Genomic DNA, 20319 nt, shown 5'->3' on the forward strand with positions numbered 1-20319 from the left:
GTATTGGAGAAGACTCTTGAGTGTCCCTTGGACTGCAAGGAGATCCAACCAGTCCATCCTAAAGGAAATCAGTCCTGAATATTCATTGGAAGGACTGATGCTGAAGTTGAAACTTCAATACTTTGGCCACCTGATGTGAAGAACTGACTCATTTGAAAAGACCCTGATGTTGGGAAAGACTGAAGGTGGGAGAAGGGGACGACAGAGGATGAGATGGTTGGATGGCATCACAGACTCAATCGACATGAGTTTGAGTGAGCTCTGGGAGTTGGTGATGGACAGGGAAGCCTGGCGTGCTGCAGTCCATGGGGTCGCAAAGAGTAGGACACGACTGAGAGACTGAACTGAGGATCCTCCGTTGCTAAGGCAACCAGCTCTGCGTCCCACCCAAAAAGGGAACTTGAAACGTCGAGGACCCAGGAGAGTGGCCACCTTTCTTTTGTGCAGTTTATTTGTGTGTTCTGTTTGTCTTGTTTACGGCGAGGAATAGGCAGGAAATACAACTGTCAATGGGGATGCTAGATCCGTGGCTTCTGTTCTGAGCAGAGGGCGATATAAAAGCAAGTTCGCCCATAAACAGCGACCCCTTTTCGCGCCTCATCTCGCACAAGCGCCCACGACTCCCTTCCCCAGATGATTTAATTACGGACAGAAAAGACCCGCCCTCCCGGGAGTGGAAACAGCCCCACCCACCAATAGTTTCTCGCGATCCTTGAGCCGGCGTGAGCTTTTCGTAATTTCCGGCCGTGATCCTTCAGCCTTTCGGCGATTGGTCCGTTTCCATGGCCTGCTGAGTGATTTCCAGCCGGTTCCTGGAGCCGCACGTGTGGAGTGGAGCAAAGACTGGGAGGTGAGCTGATTCCCAGAGGCGTTCGGGAGATCCCCTGTCACCTTCCGTCCGACTAGGAGAGTGCTGTCGTCCCTGTTTGGCGTGAGTGCCGCGCGGCTGCAAGCATGGTAAGTAGGAGTTGGGGCGCCCTGGTTTGGCAGAGGCCAGGCTGGGTCCCCTAAGCCAACGGCTTCTGCATCCTGGAACTGGGATGGCACGTCCGAAGGTGAAGGCAGGCGGCTTTTGGCCCATTGTCCCAGTTTGGGTCACCCTCACCACCGCGGGCATAGTTTGCGGTTTAGAGTGGGGCTTCTGCGGCCTAGCGTGCCTGTGGAGTAGACAGAAGAGGATGGCCTAACCTTTACCCTCCTAGAGGCCTAAAAACCTATAACAAGGCACACAGATGCGACACCCAGTGCTCCGTGACGTCAGGCGGAGAGGGGTTTGCTCGTCTCTCCAGACGTTGCAGTGGCAGGTGTCTGCTCATCTGTCTACTCTGGGGAAGAGGAGCTTCTAAGATTGGGCCTACTCAACTGGAATGATCTTTCAGTTTAGAAACTCGAGGTTGTGCAGTGAAACGAGAAGGTAGAACGATGGTGAATCTTGTATTTCAATTTCAGCTGTTGTGTCATGGTATTAATAGTTGGTACAGGAAGTGTTTCTCCTGCTTGTAACTCTTCCTCAGATTTTCCTGTGGTGGTGTGAACCATTCTGGTTCAGACTCAGAGGGACCTTCTCTGAGCCCCCACTTGAAAGTAACTGTTGAGTCGTTACCCATCCCTGTGTTTCCTTTTGCTTGCCTTCACCTGAAACCCGGTTCTCGGTGATTTGCTTGTGGAGAACAGGAACTTTAACTTTCCCATTGCTATATTCCCAGCACGTATAACTAGGTTTGGCACGGAGTACCTCCCAAAAAAGGTTTGTTGAAGGAAGGTAGTTTGTTTTGTTTTGCCTTTTTTTTTTTTTTTTAACATAGTTGATGTTGCCTGCCCTGAAAGTGCAGGTTTTGACAATCTGTTGATCCTTTCCATAACTTATTGAAGATGCCTGTGTGGGATATAAACTAATTTTTGCTGTTGTTCTGATTTATTACTGTGATTCTGTTTCTTTGAAGCCTCACAGGAAGAAAAAGCCCTTTATAGAGAAGAAGAAAGCTGTGTCTTTTCACCTGGTCCACCGGAGCCAAAGAGATCCTTTAGCAGCAGACGAGACTGCACCCCAGAGGGTTCTGTTGCCTACACAGAAGGTAGGTCCTGTTCTATAGCCAGTAAGTTTGTAGGTGGATTGTTGATCGTTTTTAATTATATTAGTCAGCTGCTGTTCTCAGATAACTGATCTTCTGGGAAACAAAATATGTGATTTAATTCTCAGTAAATATGTTCATTTTAACATCATGCATGTTTATTTTGATTGAGAGAATATTTTTATTGGAGATGTTTAAGTGAGCAGTCTTGTAGAGTAATGGAAAATATTCACTAATCCATCAGCAACAATGCTTTATTGGGTTATTTAGGGCACAACCATATGCTCAGTCTTTGCTTTCCATGAGATATTGGCATTTCATAACCACAAACTGTATTTTTGCCTCCTGGTCATCTCATGAAATGTAAAACTCATGAGTTAGCTTTAGAAAATGCAAGGGAGCTTTTAAAAGGTTGATTTGGTAATTATCAGTCAGAGTATACTTGTTAAGTGTGGGTAATGTGGAAGGAAGTATTGGGGGACCCAGGCATATTTAGCTTTGTTGTAAAGCCAATTGGTGTTATGCCTTGAGAAGTTTCTTTGCGTATACATTCAGGAAATTGTACTTACCTTCCAGTGCGCCCTAGTCTTTTAATTCTCCACATGACATGGTAAAATAGTGTGTGTGTGTTTCTTGGCTTGAATTGTTGCACAGAAGTATCTAATGGAAGGAGAAACAGTTTTCATTCCATTTTAATTTTATGTGGCATCCTGTGTTTCCTGAGTTTGTCAAGAAGTCTTTGTCTCATTCCTATTAGCCAGAGTGTTCATGGGTCATCTGCCCCATGTTCTGAAAGCTGTGCTCATTGGAAGGTTCCTGGGTTTTATCCTTGGAGTAGTTACTATGTCCATTTTGTTTATTATCCTAGATAAAAGATGAAGAAAGGCGAGCAGAGCAGAGGAAGTATGGAGTGTTCTTTGACGACGACTACGACTACCTGCAGCACCTGAAGGAACCGTCTGGGCCCTCGGAGCTCATTCCCACAAGTCCCTTCGGCGCACCTTACAGGGGAGATGGGAGAGAAGAGCCTTTAGTAACTTCAGTAAGACTCTTTAGCAATTCAAGTGTGAGTGTGTGTGAGGGTCCGTGAGTGAGTAAACCACCACTTTTAAATCAAGGTAACTGTTTGAGGCAAGAAATGGTGGGAAGATTTGGGAGAATGGCATTGAAACATGTAAAATATCATGTAGGAAACGAGTTGGCAGTCCAGGTTCGATGCACGATGCTGGATGCTTGGGGCTGGTGCACTGGGACGGCCCAGACGGATGGTATGGGGAGGGAGGAGGGAGGAGGGTTCGGGATGGGGAACACATGTATACCTGTGGCGGATTCATTTTGATATTTGGCAAAACTAATACAATTATGTAAAGTTTAAAAATAAAATAAAATTAGAAAAAAAAAAGAAAAAAAAAAAAAGAATATGCTTAAAAAAAAAAAAAAAAAAAAGAAATGGTGTCAGCTAGAGAGCTGAATCTGCGCTCAGTAGTTGCTGCTCATGGGCTCTAAGCACAGGCTTAGCTGATCCCACAGCAGGTGGGATCTTCCAGACCTGGAATCAAACCCATGTCCTCTGCATTGGCAGGCAGATTCTCACCCACTATACTACCAGGAAAGTCCGTCTTTTTAATTTAGTACTAGTGTATAGTAAATTTTCTTGTTAAACCTTTATATCACTTTTGGCACTTAAAAAAAAAAAGATGAATATATTGGGTTTATAGACAGAAAGTAGAGATACAAAAAGCATCAATTTCCGCTGCTTCTCTTCTCCAGTCCTGTCATAGTCTAGACTTTTTCCTTGGGGAAGATGTGATCATAAGCTCCTCCAGTCCATACTTCTTGCTTAGTTCAGTTCAGTCGCTCAGTCTTGTCTGACCCTTTGCAACCCCATGAATCGCATCATGCCAGGCCTCCCTGTCCATCACCAACTCCCGGAGTTCACTCAGACTCACGTCCATCGAGTCAGTGATGCCATCCAGCCATCTCATCCTCTGTCGTCCCCTTCTCCTCCTGCCCCCAATCCCTCCCAGCATCACAGTCTTTTCCAGTGAGTCAACTCTTCGCATGAGGTGGCCAAAGTACTGGAGTTTCAGCTTTAGCATCATTCCCTCCAAAAAAATCCCAGGGCTGATCTCCTTCAGAATGGACTGGTTGGATCTCCTTGCAGTCCAAGGGACTCTCAAGAGTCTTCTCCAACACCACAGTTCAAAAGCATCAATTCTTTGGCACTCAGCCTTCTTCACAGTCCAATTCTCACATCCATACATGACTACTGGAAAAACCATAGCCTTGACTAGACGGACCTTTGCCTGCAAAGTAATGTCTCTGCTTTTGAATATGCTATCTAAGCTGGTCATAACTTTCCTTCTAAGGAATAAGCATCTTTTAATTTCATGGCTGCAGTCACCATCTGCAGTGATTTTGGAGAAAATAAAGTCTCACACTGTTTCCACTGTTTCCCCATCTGTCTGCCATGAAGTGATGGGACCAGATGCCATGATCTTCGTTTTCTGAATGTTGAGCTTTAAGCCAACTTTTTCACTCTCCTCTTTCACTTTCATCAAGAGGCTTTTTAGTTCCTCTTCACTTTCTGCCATAAGGGTGGTGTTATCTGCATATCTAAGGTTATTGATATTTCTTCCAGCAATCTTGATTCCAGCTTGTGCTTCTTCCAGCCCAGCGTTTCTCATGATGTACTCTGCATATACATTAAAGGAGCAGGGTGACAATATACAGCCTTGACGGACTCCTTTTCCTATTTGGAACCAGTCTGTTGTTCCATGTCCAGTTCTAACTGTTGCTTCCTGACCTGCGTACAAATTTCTAAAGAGGCCGGTCAGGTGGTCTGGTATTCCCATCTCATTCAGAATTTTCCACAGTTTCTTGTGATCCACACAGTCAAAGGCTTTGGCATAGTCAATAAAGCAGAAATAGATGTTTTTCTGGAACTCTCTTTCTTTTTCGATGATCCAGCAGATGTTTGCAATTTGATATCTGGTTCTTCTGCCTTTTCTAAAACCAGCTTGAACATCTGGAAGTTCACCGTTCATGTACTGCTAAAGCCTGGCTTGGAGAATTTTGAGCATTACTTTACTAGCGTGTGAGATGAGTACAATTATGCGGTAGTGTGAGCGTTTTTTGGCATTGCCTTTCTTTGGGATTGGAAGGCAAACTGACATTTTCCAGTCTTGTGGCCACTGCTGAGTTTTCCAAATTTGCTGGCATATTTGCTGGCATAAAGTGAGAGTGCAGCACTTTCACAGCATCTTTCAGGATTTGAAATAGCAACTGGAATTCCATCACCTCCACTAGCTTTGTTCGTAATAATGCTTTCTAAGGCCCACTTGACTTCACATTCCAGGATATCTGGCTCTAGGTGAATGATCACACCATCGTGATTATCTGGGTCATGAAGGTCTTTTTTGTACAGTTCTGTGTATTTTTGTGAACTCCTAACATTCTTCCGGCTAAATTGTATTGGCCAGTAAAAGATTGTTTAATTAATTTTGGATAAAAGTAACCACTATCTAATTAACTCTTCTAACAGAATAGGACTATTGAAGGGCACTTCAGTGATATTTATAAGGCTATGTGGATTATGTTGGAAAAACAAGTGCCATTGGTTTTCAGTAGCATGATGCAAAAATATGGATGGGTCCTATGTGTTTCTTACTGTAATGTGTAACAAACAACCAAAGTGAGTAAACCAGGAGTACTGACTATGCCCTAAAAACAGAAAGTAAAGCAGTACAGAAAGGCGGTGAAGAAATTAGTAATGTGTGGTCAGTCCCTGATTTTTTCATGAAGCAAAGTAGGTGTTGTCACAGCAGAGAGCAATTCAGAATCGTTGCAACCAGTAAAAAAGTCACAGGCCTTTATCCAAAATGTAATTACTGTCTAAACTCTATATATATGATTCTTTTCTCCAAAGGTAATTCATTAAGCACAAGGTTATCCTCCTCTTTTTAACCCCAGAGTCCAAGGATAGATAATCACAAAGTGTCTTAAAAGTACATATTTTACCACAGTTTTTAAAAAGTTATTGTAATATGTACCAAAGTGATTAAATTATGCACTTTAAATGGCTGAACTGTAATATGTGAACTATATCTGAGTACATTTTTTAAGAAATAGGATTCTACAGCAGAAAGCCAGATCTTTGCCCATGTTTATGCGCCTGAAAAACTCTTTAGAAGCCCTGACAGCTTGCTACGTAGGCACTCGTGCTCTTCAGTGGCTTTCAGCAGGCTGTGTCTGTGAGCCAGTGAGTGTGTGCATCTTGGCTTCCTGCCTGCTCCTTGACCGAGGATGGGACAGTTTTGAGGTCCATGGGCAGAGAACACATTGTGGGGACTCTTACATTATCAACTGTGTAGTTGAAAAGATGAAACTAAAGCTTAGGGACCAGTCAGAAAATATCTGCCAGCCCATGTTGAAGTAGATTGTACGGTGTGCAGAATGAGAGAGTTGACACAGGAATGTTCCAGAACAGTAATCAAGAAGAGCTTCATGGAGAATGAAGAAACTGAGCTGGCCACTAAAAAGGGTGGAGTCTGTTGAAGAGAGTAGGATCATTCCAGTCAGAAAGAAGGGACATGAGGTAGTATTGTGGGTCATTGTGTCTAGCACATTTGTGCTCCATAAATTACTTTGAATTAGTCCATGATGTAAGGAACTGGACTTGATTTTATGTGGAGGTTCCATTACTGAGTAACAGTAAGGAATCTGGACACATAGAGTAGACAAGGAGTTTTAATCTGGCAGTAATAGCCTTTGACTATGTGGATTACAACAAACTGGAAAATTCTGAAAGAGATGGGAATACCAGACCACCTGACCTGCCTCTTGAGAAATCTGTATGCAGGTCAGGAAGCAACAGTTGGAACTGGACATGGAACAACAGACTGGTTCCAGATAGGAAAAGGAGTCCGTCAAGGCTGTATATTGTCACCCTGCTCCTTTAACGTATATGCAGAGTACATCATGAGAAATGCTGGGCTGGAAGAAGCACAAGCTGGAATCAGGATTGCTGGAAGAAATATCAATAACCTCAGATATGCAGATAACACCACCCTTATGGCAGAAAACGAAGAACTAAAGACCTGTTGGTGAAAGTGAAAGAGAAGAGTGAAAAAGTTGGCTTAAAATTCAGCATTCAGAAAATGAAGATCATGGCATCTGGTCCCATCACTTCATGGCAGATAGATGGGGAGACAGTGGAAATAGTGACAGACTTTATTTTGGGGGGCTCCAAAATCACTGCAGATGGTGATTGCAGCCATGAAATTAAAAGACGCTTATTCCTTGGAAGGAAAGTTATGACCAATCTAGACAGCATATTAAAAAGCAGAGACATTGCTTTGCCAACAAAGATCTGACTAGTCAAAGCTATGGCTTTTCCAGTAGTCACGTATTGATGTGAGAGTTGGGCTATAAAGAAAGCTGAGTGCCAAAGAATTGATGTTTTTGAACTGTGGTGTTGGAGAAGATTCTTGAGAGTCCCTTGGACTGCAAGGAGATCCAACCAGTCCATACTAAAGGAAATCAGTCCTCAATGTTCATTGGAAGGACTGATGCTGAAGCTGAAATTCCAATACTTTGGCCACCTGATGTGAAGAACTGACTCATTTGAAAAGACCCTGATGCTGGGAAAGATTAAAGGTAGGAGAAGGGGATGACAGAGGATGAGATGGTTGGATGGCATCACCGATGCAATGGACATGAGTTTGAATAAACTCGGGGAGTTGGTGATGGACAGGGAAGCCTGGCATGCTGCAGTTCATGGTGTCTCGAAGAGTCGGACATGACTGAACTGAATAAAAGATTGGACTAGATGTAGATTAAGCAACATCTAACTGTCATCTGTGCCCTGGTTAGCCATGAGTAAGATGGTGCCCAGAAAATAGATATGAAGTAACTGTATGCAGAAGTTCAAAACAATGAGTGGATAACAGTGATTTATGATCTTCCTAGGATTTAAGCAACCAATTCAGAGAAAAGTTGTGCCAATACCAGAGATGAGGACGTTACCTCTGGTTTAGGTAGGAAAAGACTAATTTTGTTTTGAAATTTGAAGAGTGGAGTTGTGAGACCAGGATTGAATCCTCCAAACCTCACTTAACTTAGTCTCAGGCAGTCATGCCATTTAACCTTTCTTAGCTTGTGTTTGACTAAAACATGCTGACAACTCATGGAGTCGATAGGATTAAGTGAAGTGATATACTAGATTAAGTTTTGTGAAGTATTACAGAGAAGTTGCTTTTGACATGATGGGGATATACATGTTCAAAATTGGTAACTGGAGTATAAGTGAGACAATACAGAATATGGTTGTGTTAGTAGAACTGCCGTAACAAATTACCACATATTACCACTGGGTGGCTTAAAACAACGGGGATGTATTCTGTCACAAGAAGTCCGAAAGCAAGTTTTTGGAAGGTTGTTCCTTTTCGGGGCCTCAGGAAGAATCTTTTTATGCCTGTCTCCTAATTTCTGGTAGTTGCCAGCAATCCTTAGTTTTCTGTTGCCTGTAGGCATAGCACTCCAGTCTTCCTCCATCTTCATATGCCTTTCTCCCTGTGTGTCTTATTGTCTTTGCGTGGCCTCCTTATAAGGACACACCATCATCCAGTATCATCTCATCTCAACTCATTACATCTATGAGGAACCTGTTTCCAACCAGGTCACTTTCTGAACTGGATGGACGTGAATTCGGGGGGCACTTCAACTCTTAGTAGTTCAAAAGTATTTCTAAATAAATCTAACCATTGCATAATTTATTTTTCAAGACCAGTGGAATTAAGTTGCCTTCCTCAGTGTTTGCATCAGAGTTTGAGGAAGATGTTGGATTGTTAAATAAAGCAGCTCCTGTTTCAGGTATGTATAATTTTAACTTCAGGTGGACAGAGCTGTATTTTACAAAAAGCAACATATAGTAATGATACAAAGTTTTTCTGTACCTGATAAAGTGTTGGAACAATTGAGGTGTGTTTGAATTCAGATTAGAGATCATTAAATTAGGAAGGGTAACAGTGATCAGTGTCTCTTTATTGTCATCAAATTCTTAATCTTTAAAGTTCCTATTTGGAGAGAAAAGTGGGAAGATTATTTTTGGTGATCTAGTAGGGGAATTTTAGCCTTGACCTAACCTCTCACAAAGGAAACAGTGGTAACTCAGGTAGCCTTACATTCGTGTGGTGCAGTCATGAGAATACTTAATCTGTGTGCTTTCAGAATTTCTCCCAAGAGTGTAGAGAAGTATTTCATAGAAGTCCATCGTACCGTCTATTCTAGATACACCAAAAATTAATCATGTTTGGGTTCTTTTTTGCAGTACCAGGACTAAAATGAACAAACAGAAGTCAACAGATGTGGTGTTTGATATTTCCTACTAAACTGCCTTAATTATTGACCAACACTTGCCATGTGTCATTCATTCATTTAATCCATTCTGCAGATTTTTTAGTTGCACTATGACCGAGCTTGGGTTAAATCAGAAAAAAACATTGTCTCTGACCTCTTAATTATCATCAGGTGGGAAAGATAGACAAAGAATGGGAAATTTCAATCATAGTACAAATGAATGAATTGTTGTGAAGCCCCAAAGATGTCGTGGTTGATGTCTTAGAACTTAAGTAGGTAGATGGGATAGGGTGGGGAAGAGAGGATATTCCAAGAAAAAGCATAAATATAGGAATCTGCACACCTTTTATCTGTAGTAGGCCTGGAATGAAGGGTAAGGGTTAATGTAAAACAAGGCTGGAGGTCAAGTAATGGCTACTCTGTGAAAGGTGTTGAAAGCCATGTCAGTTTATAGGTTTGAACTTGAAAGTGTTTCTAGGACTCTTAATATTTTTACATATAGAAGAACACAGCTAAAGAAACAGGTTGGGATTTGATAAAATCTCATAGTCTGGAAAGACAAAGAGTCTGAAAAGACAGGAGTTTCACAGGCTACAGATATTTGTTAGGTTGGTGCAAAAGTAATTGTGATTTGCATTATTGAACTTTGCCCTTTGATATGGGAATCCATTCTTTAGCAAAAGTGGTTATGTTATACATCATTTTAATGTGCATTTCCTGCTTTATGTGTTTTTATACTAATGACTTATTACTTGCTGTTCATTTCATGTTTATTTTAGACTGTAGAAATGATGTTTGACAAAAAGCAAATTTGAGCGATTTTTTTTTTATTGGAGTTCAAAAGTGGGTCATGGTCGTAAAGCAGTGGAGACAATTCACAACATCAGCAACTCATTAGGCCCAGGAACTGCTAAGCAACTTACAGTGCAGTAGTAGTTCAAGAAGTTTTGCAAAGGAGATGAGAGCATTGAAGATGAGGGAGCATAGTGGCTGATGAGAGGAAGTTGATAGTGGCCAACTGAGAGCAGCCATCAAAGCTGATCCTCTTACAGCTACACAAGAAGTTGCCAAGAACTCGGTGTTGACCATTCTACTGTCATTCGACATTTGAAGCAAATTGGAAAGGTGAAAAAGCTTGATTAGTGGGTGCCTTGTGAGCTGACTGAAACTCAAAAAAATCGTTTTGAAGTGTCTTTTATTGTATGCAGCAGTGAACCATTTCTTGATCAGATTGTGACATACAGTGAAAAAGTGGATTTGATACAGCAGCTGGGGATGATCAGCTCTGTGGTTGAATGGAGAAGAAGCTCCAAAGCACTTCCCAAAGTAAAACTTGCACCCAAAAAAAGGTCATGATCACTGGTGGTCTGCTGCTGGCCTGATCCATTGCAGCTTTCTGAATCTCAGCAAAACCATTACAGCTGAGAAGTATGCTCAGCAAATCAATGAGATACACCAAAAACTACAAAGCCTGCAGCCAGTATTGGTCACAGAATGGGCCTAGTTCTCCACAGCAACACTTGATCACACGTCACACAATCAACACTTCAGAAGCTGAATGAATTGGGCTACAAAGTTGTACTTCATATGCCACATTCGCTTGACTTCTCGCCAACTGACTACCACTTCTTCAAGCGTTTCAACAACTTTGCAGGGAAAATACTTCCACAACCAATAGGATGTAGAAAATGCTTTCAGAGACATTACTTTGGCAACAAAGGTCTGTCTAGTCAAGGCTATGGTTTTTCCTGTGGTCATGTATGGATGTGAGAGTTGGACTGTGAAGAAGGCTGAGCGCCAAAGAATTGATGCTTTTGAACTGTGGTGTTGGAGAAGACTCTTGAGAGTCCCTTGGACTGCAAGGAGATCCAACCAATCCATTCTGAAGGACATCAGCCCTGGAATTTCTTTGGAGGGAATGATGCTAAAGCTGAAACTCCAATACTTTGGCCATCTCATGTGAAGAGTTGACTTATTGGAAAAGACTCTGTTGCTGGGAGGGATTGGGGGCAGGAGGAGAAGGGGACAACAGAGGATGAGATGGCTGGATGGCATCACTGACTCGATGGATGTGAGTCTGAGTGAACTCCGGGAGTTGGTGATGGACAGGGAGGCCTGGCATGCTTCGATTTATGGGGTTGCAAAGAATCGGACACGACTCAGCCACTGAACTGAACTGAAGAGTTCATTGAATCCTGAATCATGGATTTTTACAGTATAGAAATAAGCTTATTTCTCGTTAGCAAAAATGTGTTGATTATAATGGTTCCTATTAATAAAGATGTGTTTGAGCCTAGTTATAATGATTTAAAATTCACAGTCCAAAACCACAATTACTTTTGTACCAGCCTAATAATTTGTTTCTTCTAACAGGTGAATTTAAAGCCCAATTTTTTCCTGCGGGTAAAAGCTTTGAATTTTTCTAAATAGACACAGCTTAATATTTTAGATCTGTGTTTTACCCAGTGGGTATTCGAACCAGAGGGACTTTTTCTTTTTTAAATTTTCTTGCAGTTATGTTTTTATTCCTGAACTTTTAAAAATTTTAATCACTGTTTTATCCTCAGTATATAGAGTCAGGCATGTAATAGCTGCCGAATTATATTAGTTAAGTGAATGAATCATGCTTTCTTGGGAATTACTGCTCAATTTTTGTTTTCCTTCTAGGACCTCGGTTAGATTTTGATCCTGACATTGTTGCAGCTCTTGATGATGATTTTGATTTTGATAATCCGGATAATTTACTTGAAGATGATTTCATTCTTCAGGCCAATAAGCCAACAGAAGAGGAAGAGGGAATGGAGATACAGTATGTGTGGTTTGTTTTGAAGCAGGAATGCCCTGACTGTTGCTTCCATAGGTCTATAACCATTAGTTACAGCTGGAAGAGACCTTTGAGAGCATTTGGTCTGAGTCTTCTCATTTTAGGATAGAAAATGTAAGACTTGAGGTCCCTACAAGCCATCAATAGATGGGGCTAAAGTCCAAGTCGCTTGATTGCTAGTTCATTACTTTTCCAAGCAAATCATACAGGTCAAGCAGCACAGCTGTTCTTGCCTAAACAAGGATCCTGCCTGAAATACCCTCAAATTTTACTTGTGTAAAGTCATTTGGTTCTGTTGTTTTTCAAGTTGTTTTGACAGTTAATTTATGGCTCTGACTTTAGGAAATCTGAGGCTGAAGATGACAGTGAGTGGGAAGATGTGGATGATGAGAAGGAAGGAGGTAGTGATGATGATAGGTATGACCGTGCAGGCTCATCAGATGAGGATATGTCTGCCCCTGGAAAACCTCTTGGGGCTATAGAAAATCACTTCTTCTGGGAAGAGGAAACAAAAAGTCGCTTTACTGAGTATTCCTTGACGTCCTCAGTCATGAGGAGGAATGAACAGCTGACCCTACATGATGAGAGGTTTGAAAAGGTAAGGTTTCCAAATGGGGAGCCTTTTAACACCAATTCCTAGTACACATTATGACATTGGAACCCAAAGCTAGAATTTTCAGTGTCAGACTGTGTCTTTTAATAACAGATCATAAAATGGCCCCAGTTTTCATTCTGGAAAGAATGTGTTTAAGTCAGAAAGTGACTGATCAAACCTCCTGACATTCCTCGTAGAATCTGATAATTTGATTTTGAACCTCTCTGATCCTAATCTCTAAGAGTATGCTATCTTCAAGCATTGGCCTGGGCATAAACAAAATTCCATTTTCCCTTTTCTTTTTTTTTTGAGTGTTTTTCTTACTGTTATATCCCAAGACCTAATATGGTATCTGGCATATGTCAGGAATTCAGACTGTTAAGTAAATGATGAATAAATTCCTTCAAGAAATACCTAAGATAAAGGTTTTAACTTTGCCTTTTCAGCGAGTATTCATTTCCCTCTTTTCTCCAAGAACTAGGCAAACTGTTACTAATAACCTCACTTTTCAGGAGTTACATCACCCCTTGCTTAATTCTTTCACAAAGCCTGACAGTGTTTACAGCATTTGAATAATACAGTAAACATCATCTAAACAAAGAGTGAAATTTTTGCATTAACACCGTTTATTTACACAGTCTATTAGCTTGCATAATCAGTGACTATGGGAGTATCTGAAATATTCTGAGGTAAAGATTTCTGCCTAGGATTTGTTCAAGCTGAACAGAATAACCTCCTTTCATTTTAAAAATTAAATGGATGTACAATGTTATATAAATAACAGGTGTATAGTATAGTGATTCACAATTTTAAAGATTATATTCCATTTATATTTATTATAAAATATTTATAGTTGTAAAATATTTGCTGTATTCTCCCATGTTGTACAGTATGTCCTTATTTTATACCTAATAGTTTATGCATCTTAATCTGCCCCTATTTTCCCCTTGTCCTTTCCCTCTCCACTGGTAACCACTAGTTTGTACTCCGTATTGAGTCTTTTTTGTATTCACTAGTTGATTGCATTTTCTTAGGTTCTGTATATAAGCAATATCATACAGTATTTGTCTTTCACTTAGCATAATACCCTTCAAGTCCGTCCATGTTGATGCAAATGGCAAAATTTCATTCTTTTTTATGTCTGAGTAGTATTCTTGTGTGTGTGTGTTTATACATGTGTATACACATACCGCATCTTTATTCATCTGTTGATGGGTGCTTCAGATCAGATCAGTTGCTCAGTCGTGTCCGACTCTTTGCGACCCCATGAATCGCAGCATGCCAGGCCTCCCTGTCCATCACCAACTCCCGGAGTTCACTCATTAGGTTCCTTCTATGCCTTAGCTATTATAAATAGTGCTTCTGTGAACATTGGGATACACACATCTTTCCAAGTTAGTGTTTTTGTTTCTTTCAAATATATACCCTGAGGTGGAATTGCTGGGACATAATGGTAATTCTGTTTTAGTTTTTTGAGAAGCTTCCATAGTGTTTTCTACATTGGCTACGCCTATTTGCATTCCTATCAACAGTGTACAAGGATTCCCTTTTCTCCACATCCTCACCAGTATTTGTTATTTTTATTGTTTCTGATAGCCATTCATACAGGTATGAGGTGATACCACATTGTGGTTTTGGTTTGCATTTCCCTGCTAATTGGCAGTTTTGAACATCTTTTATGGTCTGTTGACCATCTGCATTTCCTCTTTGGAATAATGTCTGTTTATGTCTTCTTCCCATTTTTAATCAGATTATTTGGGCTTTTTTTTTGTTTGTTTTGATGTTGAGTTTATGAACTGTTTATGTATATTGTGTATTAACCTCTTAACGATCTTAACATTTGCAAATATTTTCTCCCATTGTGTAGGCGTTTTCTCTAATATCAGTGGTCATTTTCATGTTAAATGAAAGCCTATTTTCAGTCTTGATGTCAGTTTTAGAATGCTGAGTAGAATGTCTTCCACATCGTATTATTATGGTGCTAAATCTCTCCTAATACTTTATTAGTAGTTGTGATCTCATGGTAGGACTTAAATGTTGTACAGGAGTAAAATGTAAAATTAACATTTAAATGCTATAGTCTTCACATTCACTTTTCATGTTATGTTTTCTCTTTACATTCAAGTTTTATGAGCAATATGATGATGATGAAATTGGAGCTCTGGATAATGCTGAACTGGAAGGTTCCATTCAAGTAGACAGTAATCGCTTAGAGGAAGTTTTGAATGACTACTATAAAGAGAAGGCAGAGAAGTATGGTGACTTTTATTTGACTTCTTGCTTGTTTTCATTTTCAAATAGTCTGTAATTGCACAGCAGAATCTCAAAAACTACTCAGTCAGAATCCATATTTTGAAAATAATACATTTTCCCTAACCTTTTGCTCATATTTTACTATTAAGAGTCCCGAAGCTGAATATAACAGTAAGTGGAAACACTGAGAGCCACTTTCTGTAGCTTTGACCTGAGAGTCGTGATGGAATCACAGGGTTAAAGTATAAGGTCACATGCACTTGGAGGATATGGTGCTTCTAGCCTCTTCGGCTGAAGACTCATTCTGACTTCTCAGTATATATACTCTTCATCTTCATGAAAAGGTGTTCTGAGAAGTAGATCAGAGTTTGTCTCTTCAACCTGATTAGCGTAACTTTGTAGCCGAACGTTTGGTAAATCATCATCCACATCAAGGTGATTTCTCTGAGAGAAACTAATGAGGTGTTTACATCTGCTCAAAAGGTCTGTGTTGCCTGATGACTATCATAGGTAGATCCCAGTGCAGGACAAGGGTTACATTTTTTGAGTTATTTAAATCCTTTCATGAGACAGATGGGCTAATGCTTTTCAAGGCTTTAAAAAAGATAATGTTATATAGGAAAACTTCGATCTTGTTTAATGTGCTAAAACTGTGTAAAGATACAGATAGGTTTTTCCTTCCTGTCAGCAGAATGGCAGGGGAAATGCAAGGCTGGATAGAGCTAATTGTGACAGTAAGTAGCAGATGGGGCAAATGAGTGTGTGAATTTGAAAAAAGGCTGTTGTTTCCTTAGCTCTTTAGTGCAGTTTCAGTAACATATAGTGTAATAATAAGTGGTATTTTTTCCCCCTCCTCTATCTTCATTTTGGAAAACTCAACCAAAAGTTGTGTAAAACTGAATACTCTTGAACCCTTCGAGGATCAGGACCTGCCAGTGAATGAGCTAGATGGGTCTGAGGAGGAAGAGACTGTTACTGTAGTGCTTGAAGAAGCCAAAGAAAAGTGGGATTGTGAATCTATTTGTAGTAAGTATCTTAAGTATCCGTTTTACTGCTGAAAGTATGGTAGTAATTTTAAAGTATTGAGTACATTGATTTTTTGGAAAAGTACATATTTTGGGAAAATATTTCAGTTTGTTTTTATTCAGTCACTAAGTGGTGTCCGACTCTTTGTAACCCCATGGAACTGCAGCATACCAGGTTTCCCTGAACCCTCACTATCTCCCTCAGTTTGCTCAAACTCCTGTCCTCAGTGTTTCCCAGCATCAGGGTCTTTTCTAGTGAATCAGCTCTTCACATCAGGTGGCCAAAGATTTGGAGCTTCAGCGTCAGTCCTTTCAGTGACTATTCATTTCAGTTACTTAGTTGTAAATCGAAGTATTTAAAAATATAGCAGACACCATTGTTATTTTGAACTGTGAAAATACTAAAGAATATAGGAGGAACTCGGTGATGTTTTTGCTGAACTGAAAGTGAACTTGTTAATACATGATTTTTGTGTGTTTGTGTTCTTTTTAAGGTACATACTCAAATGTATATAACCATCCACAGCTTATCAAATATCAACCAAAGGTAAGGCATCGTGTTCTGAGCTGTTTGAAGTGTGCAGTGTAGGAAATGGAGCGTACAGATTATTTTCGCAGGGCTTTACCTCTTTGTGGCTTTCAGTGCCATTATGAAAAGCAACAAAATGTGCCATTAGTGAGCTGTTTTTTAGTAGGAGTGGAAAATAACCCAATTTCATTTTATCTTTCTTGCAGCCCAAACAAATCCAACTGTCTTCTAAAACAGGAATACCTCTCAATGTCTTACCTAAGAAAGGACTCACAGCAAAGCAAGTTGAACGAATGCAGATGATTAATAACAGTGATCTCCCTAAGACGTCAACCCAGCCACGTTCTAAAAGGGAAAGCAAAGAGGACAAAAGAGCACGAAAGCGAGCTATCAAAGAAGAGCGCAAGGTAAAATAGTCTCTCAGATGTGAGAACTAGAAGGAGCTGGGGCGGGGCAGGTATGGTCATGGGAAGTTTCTTTTGTAAAGTTAGTCTACATCAGCGTGAAGATTTTCATAACATGAACATTTTCTTGCACAGGAACGGAGAGTGGAGAAGAAAGCTAACAAATTAGCCTTCAAACTGGAGAAAAGAAGGCAGGAAAAAGAGCTGCTGAACTTGAAGAAGAATGTTGAGGGTCTAAAGCTATGATAGTGGAACATTTAAGATAAGGTGCTTTCCCCATTAGGGACTTCTCGTTACGTTAAAAAATAAACGAGGATCTTCAAAGAGAGAAAACTATTCAGTCTGCCATTTTTATTGGCAGGTATTTTTTAAAAAACAGTATGGTATTTGTATTTATATCATCAAGTTTTCTCTGCCAACTGTCTTGTAAATATTGTAATATTTTAGAATTTAATATTATGGGCTTAAATTTGCTTAAATAAATGACAATGGACATGAAATGTTTGGATAAATTAAAGGAAAAATGTTTTCATAACTTAAATGGAATTGATTTATTCTTCATTTATTTGTACAGTTGTCCCAGTTGCCTTTTGCAGATGTTCTCAAATATTTCTTTGAAAGCTTTCCACTCCTTTTCAGGACTTAAGTGGTTTGATTTCCTGTATGTTGAGAAATAACCCAGTTAAAAATTCAAATTTGAAACAAAAGTGGCAAGAAGAGCTTCCCTGAGAAGGTTCCACTGGTTGGAAGCTGAATTTCCCATTGCTGTATTCAAAGGGTTATTTCAAAAGGGTGGTAAAACAATATCAGGGTCACTGGGACTCAATTACTGGCTGACTTGTTTTTGGAATTTAGGAACAGTGAAGACAGGAAACAGAAGAAATAATCAAGAAAACTTCCTTGGCTTCAGTGAGTACCTGGCTCAAAATCAGAAATATTTACTTAAGTTCAAACTAGAGAGCTTGTCTTTTCCGTGTTATTTAATGCTTGGAACTATTCATACTGATTAAAATACATAGTTGAAAAAACTCCCTGTCTTTTGGTGAGATTTTTTTAACTTTTTCAAGGCTCAAGCAATGACACCATCACAATTGTTAATTATTTGGTAAGCTGTGACTTTGTTGCAACAGACAAGTTGTTACTGATCCTTGTTCATGTGTCTGTGACTAATGCTTTGTTATCTGGACTGTTCTGAAAAAAAAAAAAAACAAGAAATCTGGACACTGTTGGTCTGAGCAGGGTACAGAATGGCTGGGGCACAACCATTCTTAGCAGGTGAGCTATATTCGATATCTAAATTATTAGGAAGTGCCTTCATCTATAATTTGACTGTGGCTTTTCCTAAGCTGATAGGTGTTATCTTTCTCTGTATGTTATGTATTCTAAATCTTAAGTAGTTACTGTAGAATTTAAAAAGAGTTGTAGAAAACAGTAACATTAGGTGCTCTACTGACATTGATACAAAAAGTTTGGCTGAAGAGCTTGTTGTTACAGAAGTAGAAAACTGGAGAGCACGAATTTAAATACCAACCTGTGGAAGCAAAAGGCCAGATGATGATTTATATTTGTATTTGTATTAGGAATGTACTAAATCCTAAAGAGATGACCATATATTTTGGTAGCTATCTCATTGGAAGGTTTTTTAAACCACAAGAATCTTAACAAGATGTGGAATGTTACTTCTAATTTTACCACGCCTGACTCAAATGGTTTAAGTCAACATGTTATATATTTTGCAGTTAGGAGAATGTGACTAAAAGCCACTAGTCTTCGTGAGAAACATTGTGATTTTAGCAGATTATCCTCCAAATATAAAGATCTTGATTTTAATCAGGAAAAACGTTCTTAACATAAGTTCATAACTTTTTGGAATATTTATGATGTGAGTCATGTATAAACAATGGTTGGAAACTTCAGCTCTATGTTTAAATGTATGGTGTCCTAAGTAATAAGGGAGTTTTACCTTCAAGGACAGCATTGTCCAAGGAGGCAGGGTGTGTGCAAGAAAATATGACCAGCGATGTCAAGTCACTGCGATAAGTATCACTTGAAATGAGAATCTTGGTACTTGCTGTTCCCTCTGAAGTGCCCTTAACTGTAAATAAATCTTCCTTAAGGGTGATGCTCAGTTGTCACCTACCCTATAAACTTTTCCCTGACCATGTTTTTCAAAATAGCTCAGACCTTTCTCTGCATTCTTTATGTTCCTTTCTTTCTTTATGTTCTCTAACATCTTTTGGCATCTGAGATGTATCTTTTCAGTCTCTCACTAGAGCACACTGAGGGCAGAGTATTTTTCTTTACAAAGTTATCCCCAGTGGCTATTTGGACAGATCTTTCAGAAAAGAATTGCTTAAACTTAAAAGGGCCTAGATTCAGTCTTAGCCAAAAAGAGGGCCTCAGGCATCCAAATAGTGGGCAAAAATTACTTAAGAATATGCCTGCTGTATCTTAAGGACCTATTTTGTTTAAACACTGTTAGTAATTGGGGTAAAGTCACTTTTTTGGATACTTTAGAACTTATTTTACAAGTCAGAGTATCGAGAGCTGTTATAATTTATGCTACCTGTGATGTATCCACAGCTCCATTGTGATGTCATCAGATCACTTTAGGTGAAGTACAGAACTTTATAAAGATTGTCAGTAACTTTGAATTATCAATACTTTTATGTTCCTTCTCGTGTGTTGCCATTAGTATATTTTATTCAGCTTACTTGTTCCAGTTAAAGGTCAGAAGAAGGTAAAAATTCTAATGGCCTTGATTTTTACTTGTAAGACTTATAGGAGAATGTATAATAAACATTCCAGTTATTCAAGTTAAGTAGAACAAGTTATTCAGGTTAAGAAATAGAACACAGAAACCACCTGTGTGTTTTTATTCAATTTATTCTTCCCTTTGGTAACTCTTACAAACCACCTAGACTCTTATATTAATCACCATCTGCATGGTATCCCTGTGAACACAATATCTTGTTTAGCTTTGAACAACTGAGAAGCACAAGTCTAGCTCAGTGACTCTTTGATCAAGGCATCCTTGAGAAGATAGCTGAGTAGCCTGAGTCTTCAGCTCCTAGAGTTTTAAGGAACCCCACGTGCAGATGTCTGAACTGGGTGATGAGTGAGTCCTGGGAACACAAGTCACCACAGTTGGAGCATCCTGGATCTCCTGCCAAAATAGGCTTAGGGGTTATCTGCTTAGCCGTTTTGTGTTTTCTGCTTCTCTACTTAGCATGACCTCTCTCCGTCTCTGAAGAGATG

The 20319-nt window shown here is 39.8% G+C and overlaps 1 protein-coding gene across 1 annotated transcript; it reads left to right on the forward strand.

The window, feature by feature from the left end:
- The first annotated feature begins 792 nt into the window (after positions 1-792).
- Positions 793-17602, forward strand: LTV1 (LTV1 ribosome biogenesis factor). The gene is made up of 11 exons (XM_086318151.1): positions 793-957; positions 1944-2075; positions 2941-3114; positions 8858-8945; positions 12099-12240; positions 12598-12853; positions 14976-15103; positions 15990-16129; positions 16623-16675; positions 16864-17064; positions 17197-17602. The coding sequence occupies exons 1-11, from the start codon at positions 955-957 to the stop codon at positions 17305-17307; spliced, it is 1428 nt and encodes a 475-aa protein (XP_086174277.1). The 5' UTR covers positions 793-954; the 3' UTR covers positions 17308-17602.
- The last annotated feature ends 2717 nt before the right edge of the window (positions 17603-20319 follow it).

This window comes from Bos grunniens, chromosome 9, assembly GCF_055505025.1.
Source record: "Bos grunniens cultivar Pamir isolate PY7600 chromosome 9, Bosgru_T2T1.0, whole genome shotgun sequence".
Lineage (NCBI taxonomy): Eukaryota > Metazoa > Chordata > Mammalia > Artiodactyla > Bovidae > Bos > Bos grunniens.

Bases quoted from the DNA above. Each gene is read 5' to 3' on its own strand.
- LTV1 (XM_086318151.1), top strand. The intron at 16,130-16,622 runs GTAAGTATCTTA...GTTCTTTTTAAG, and splicing joins GGATTGTGAATCTATTTGTA to GTACATACTCAAATGTATAT. The intron at 17,065-17,196 runs GTAAAATAGTCT...TTTCTTGCACAG, and splicing joins CTATCAAAGAAGAGCGCAAG to GAACGGAGAGTGGAGAAGAA.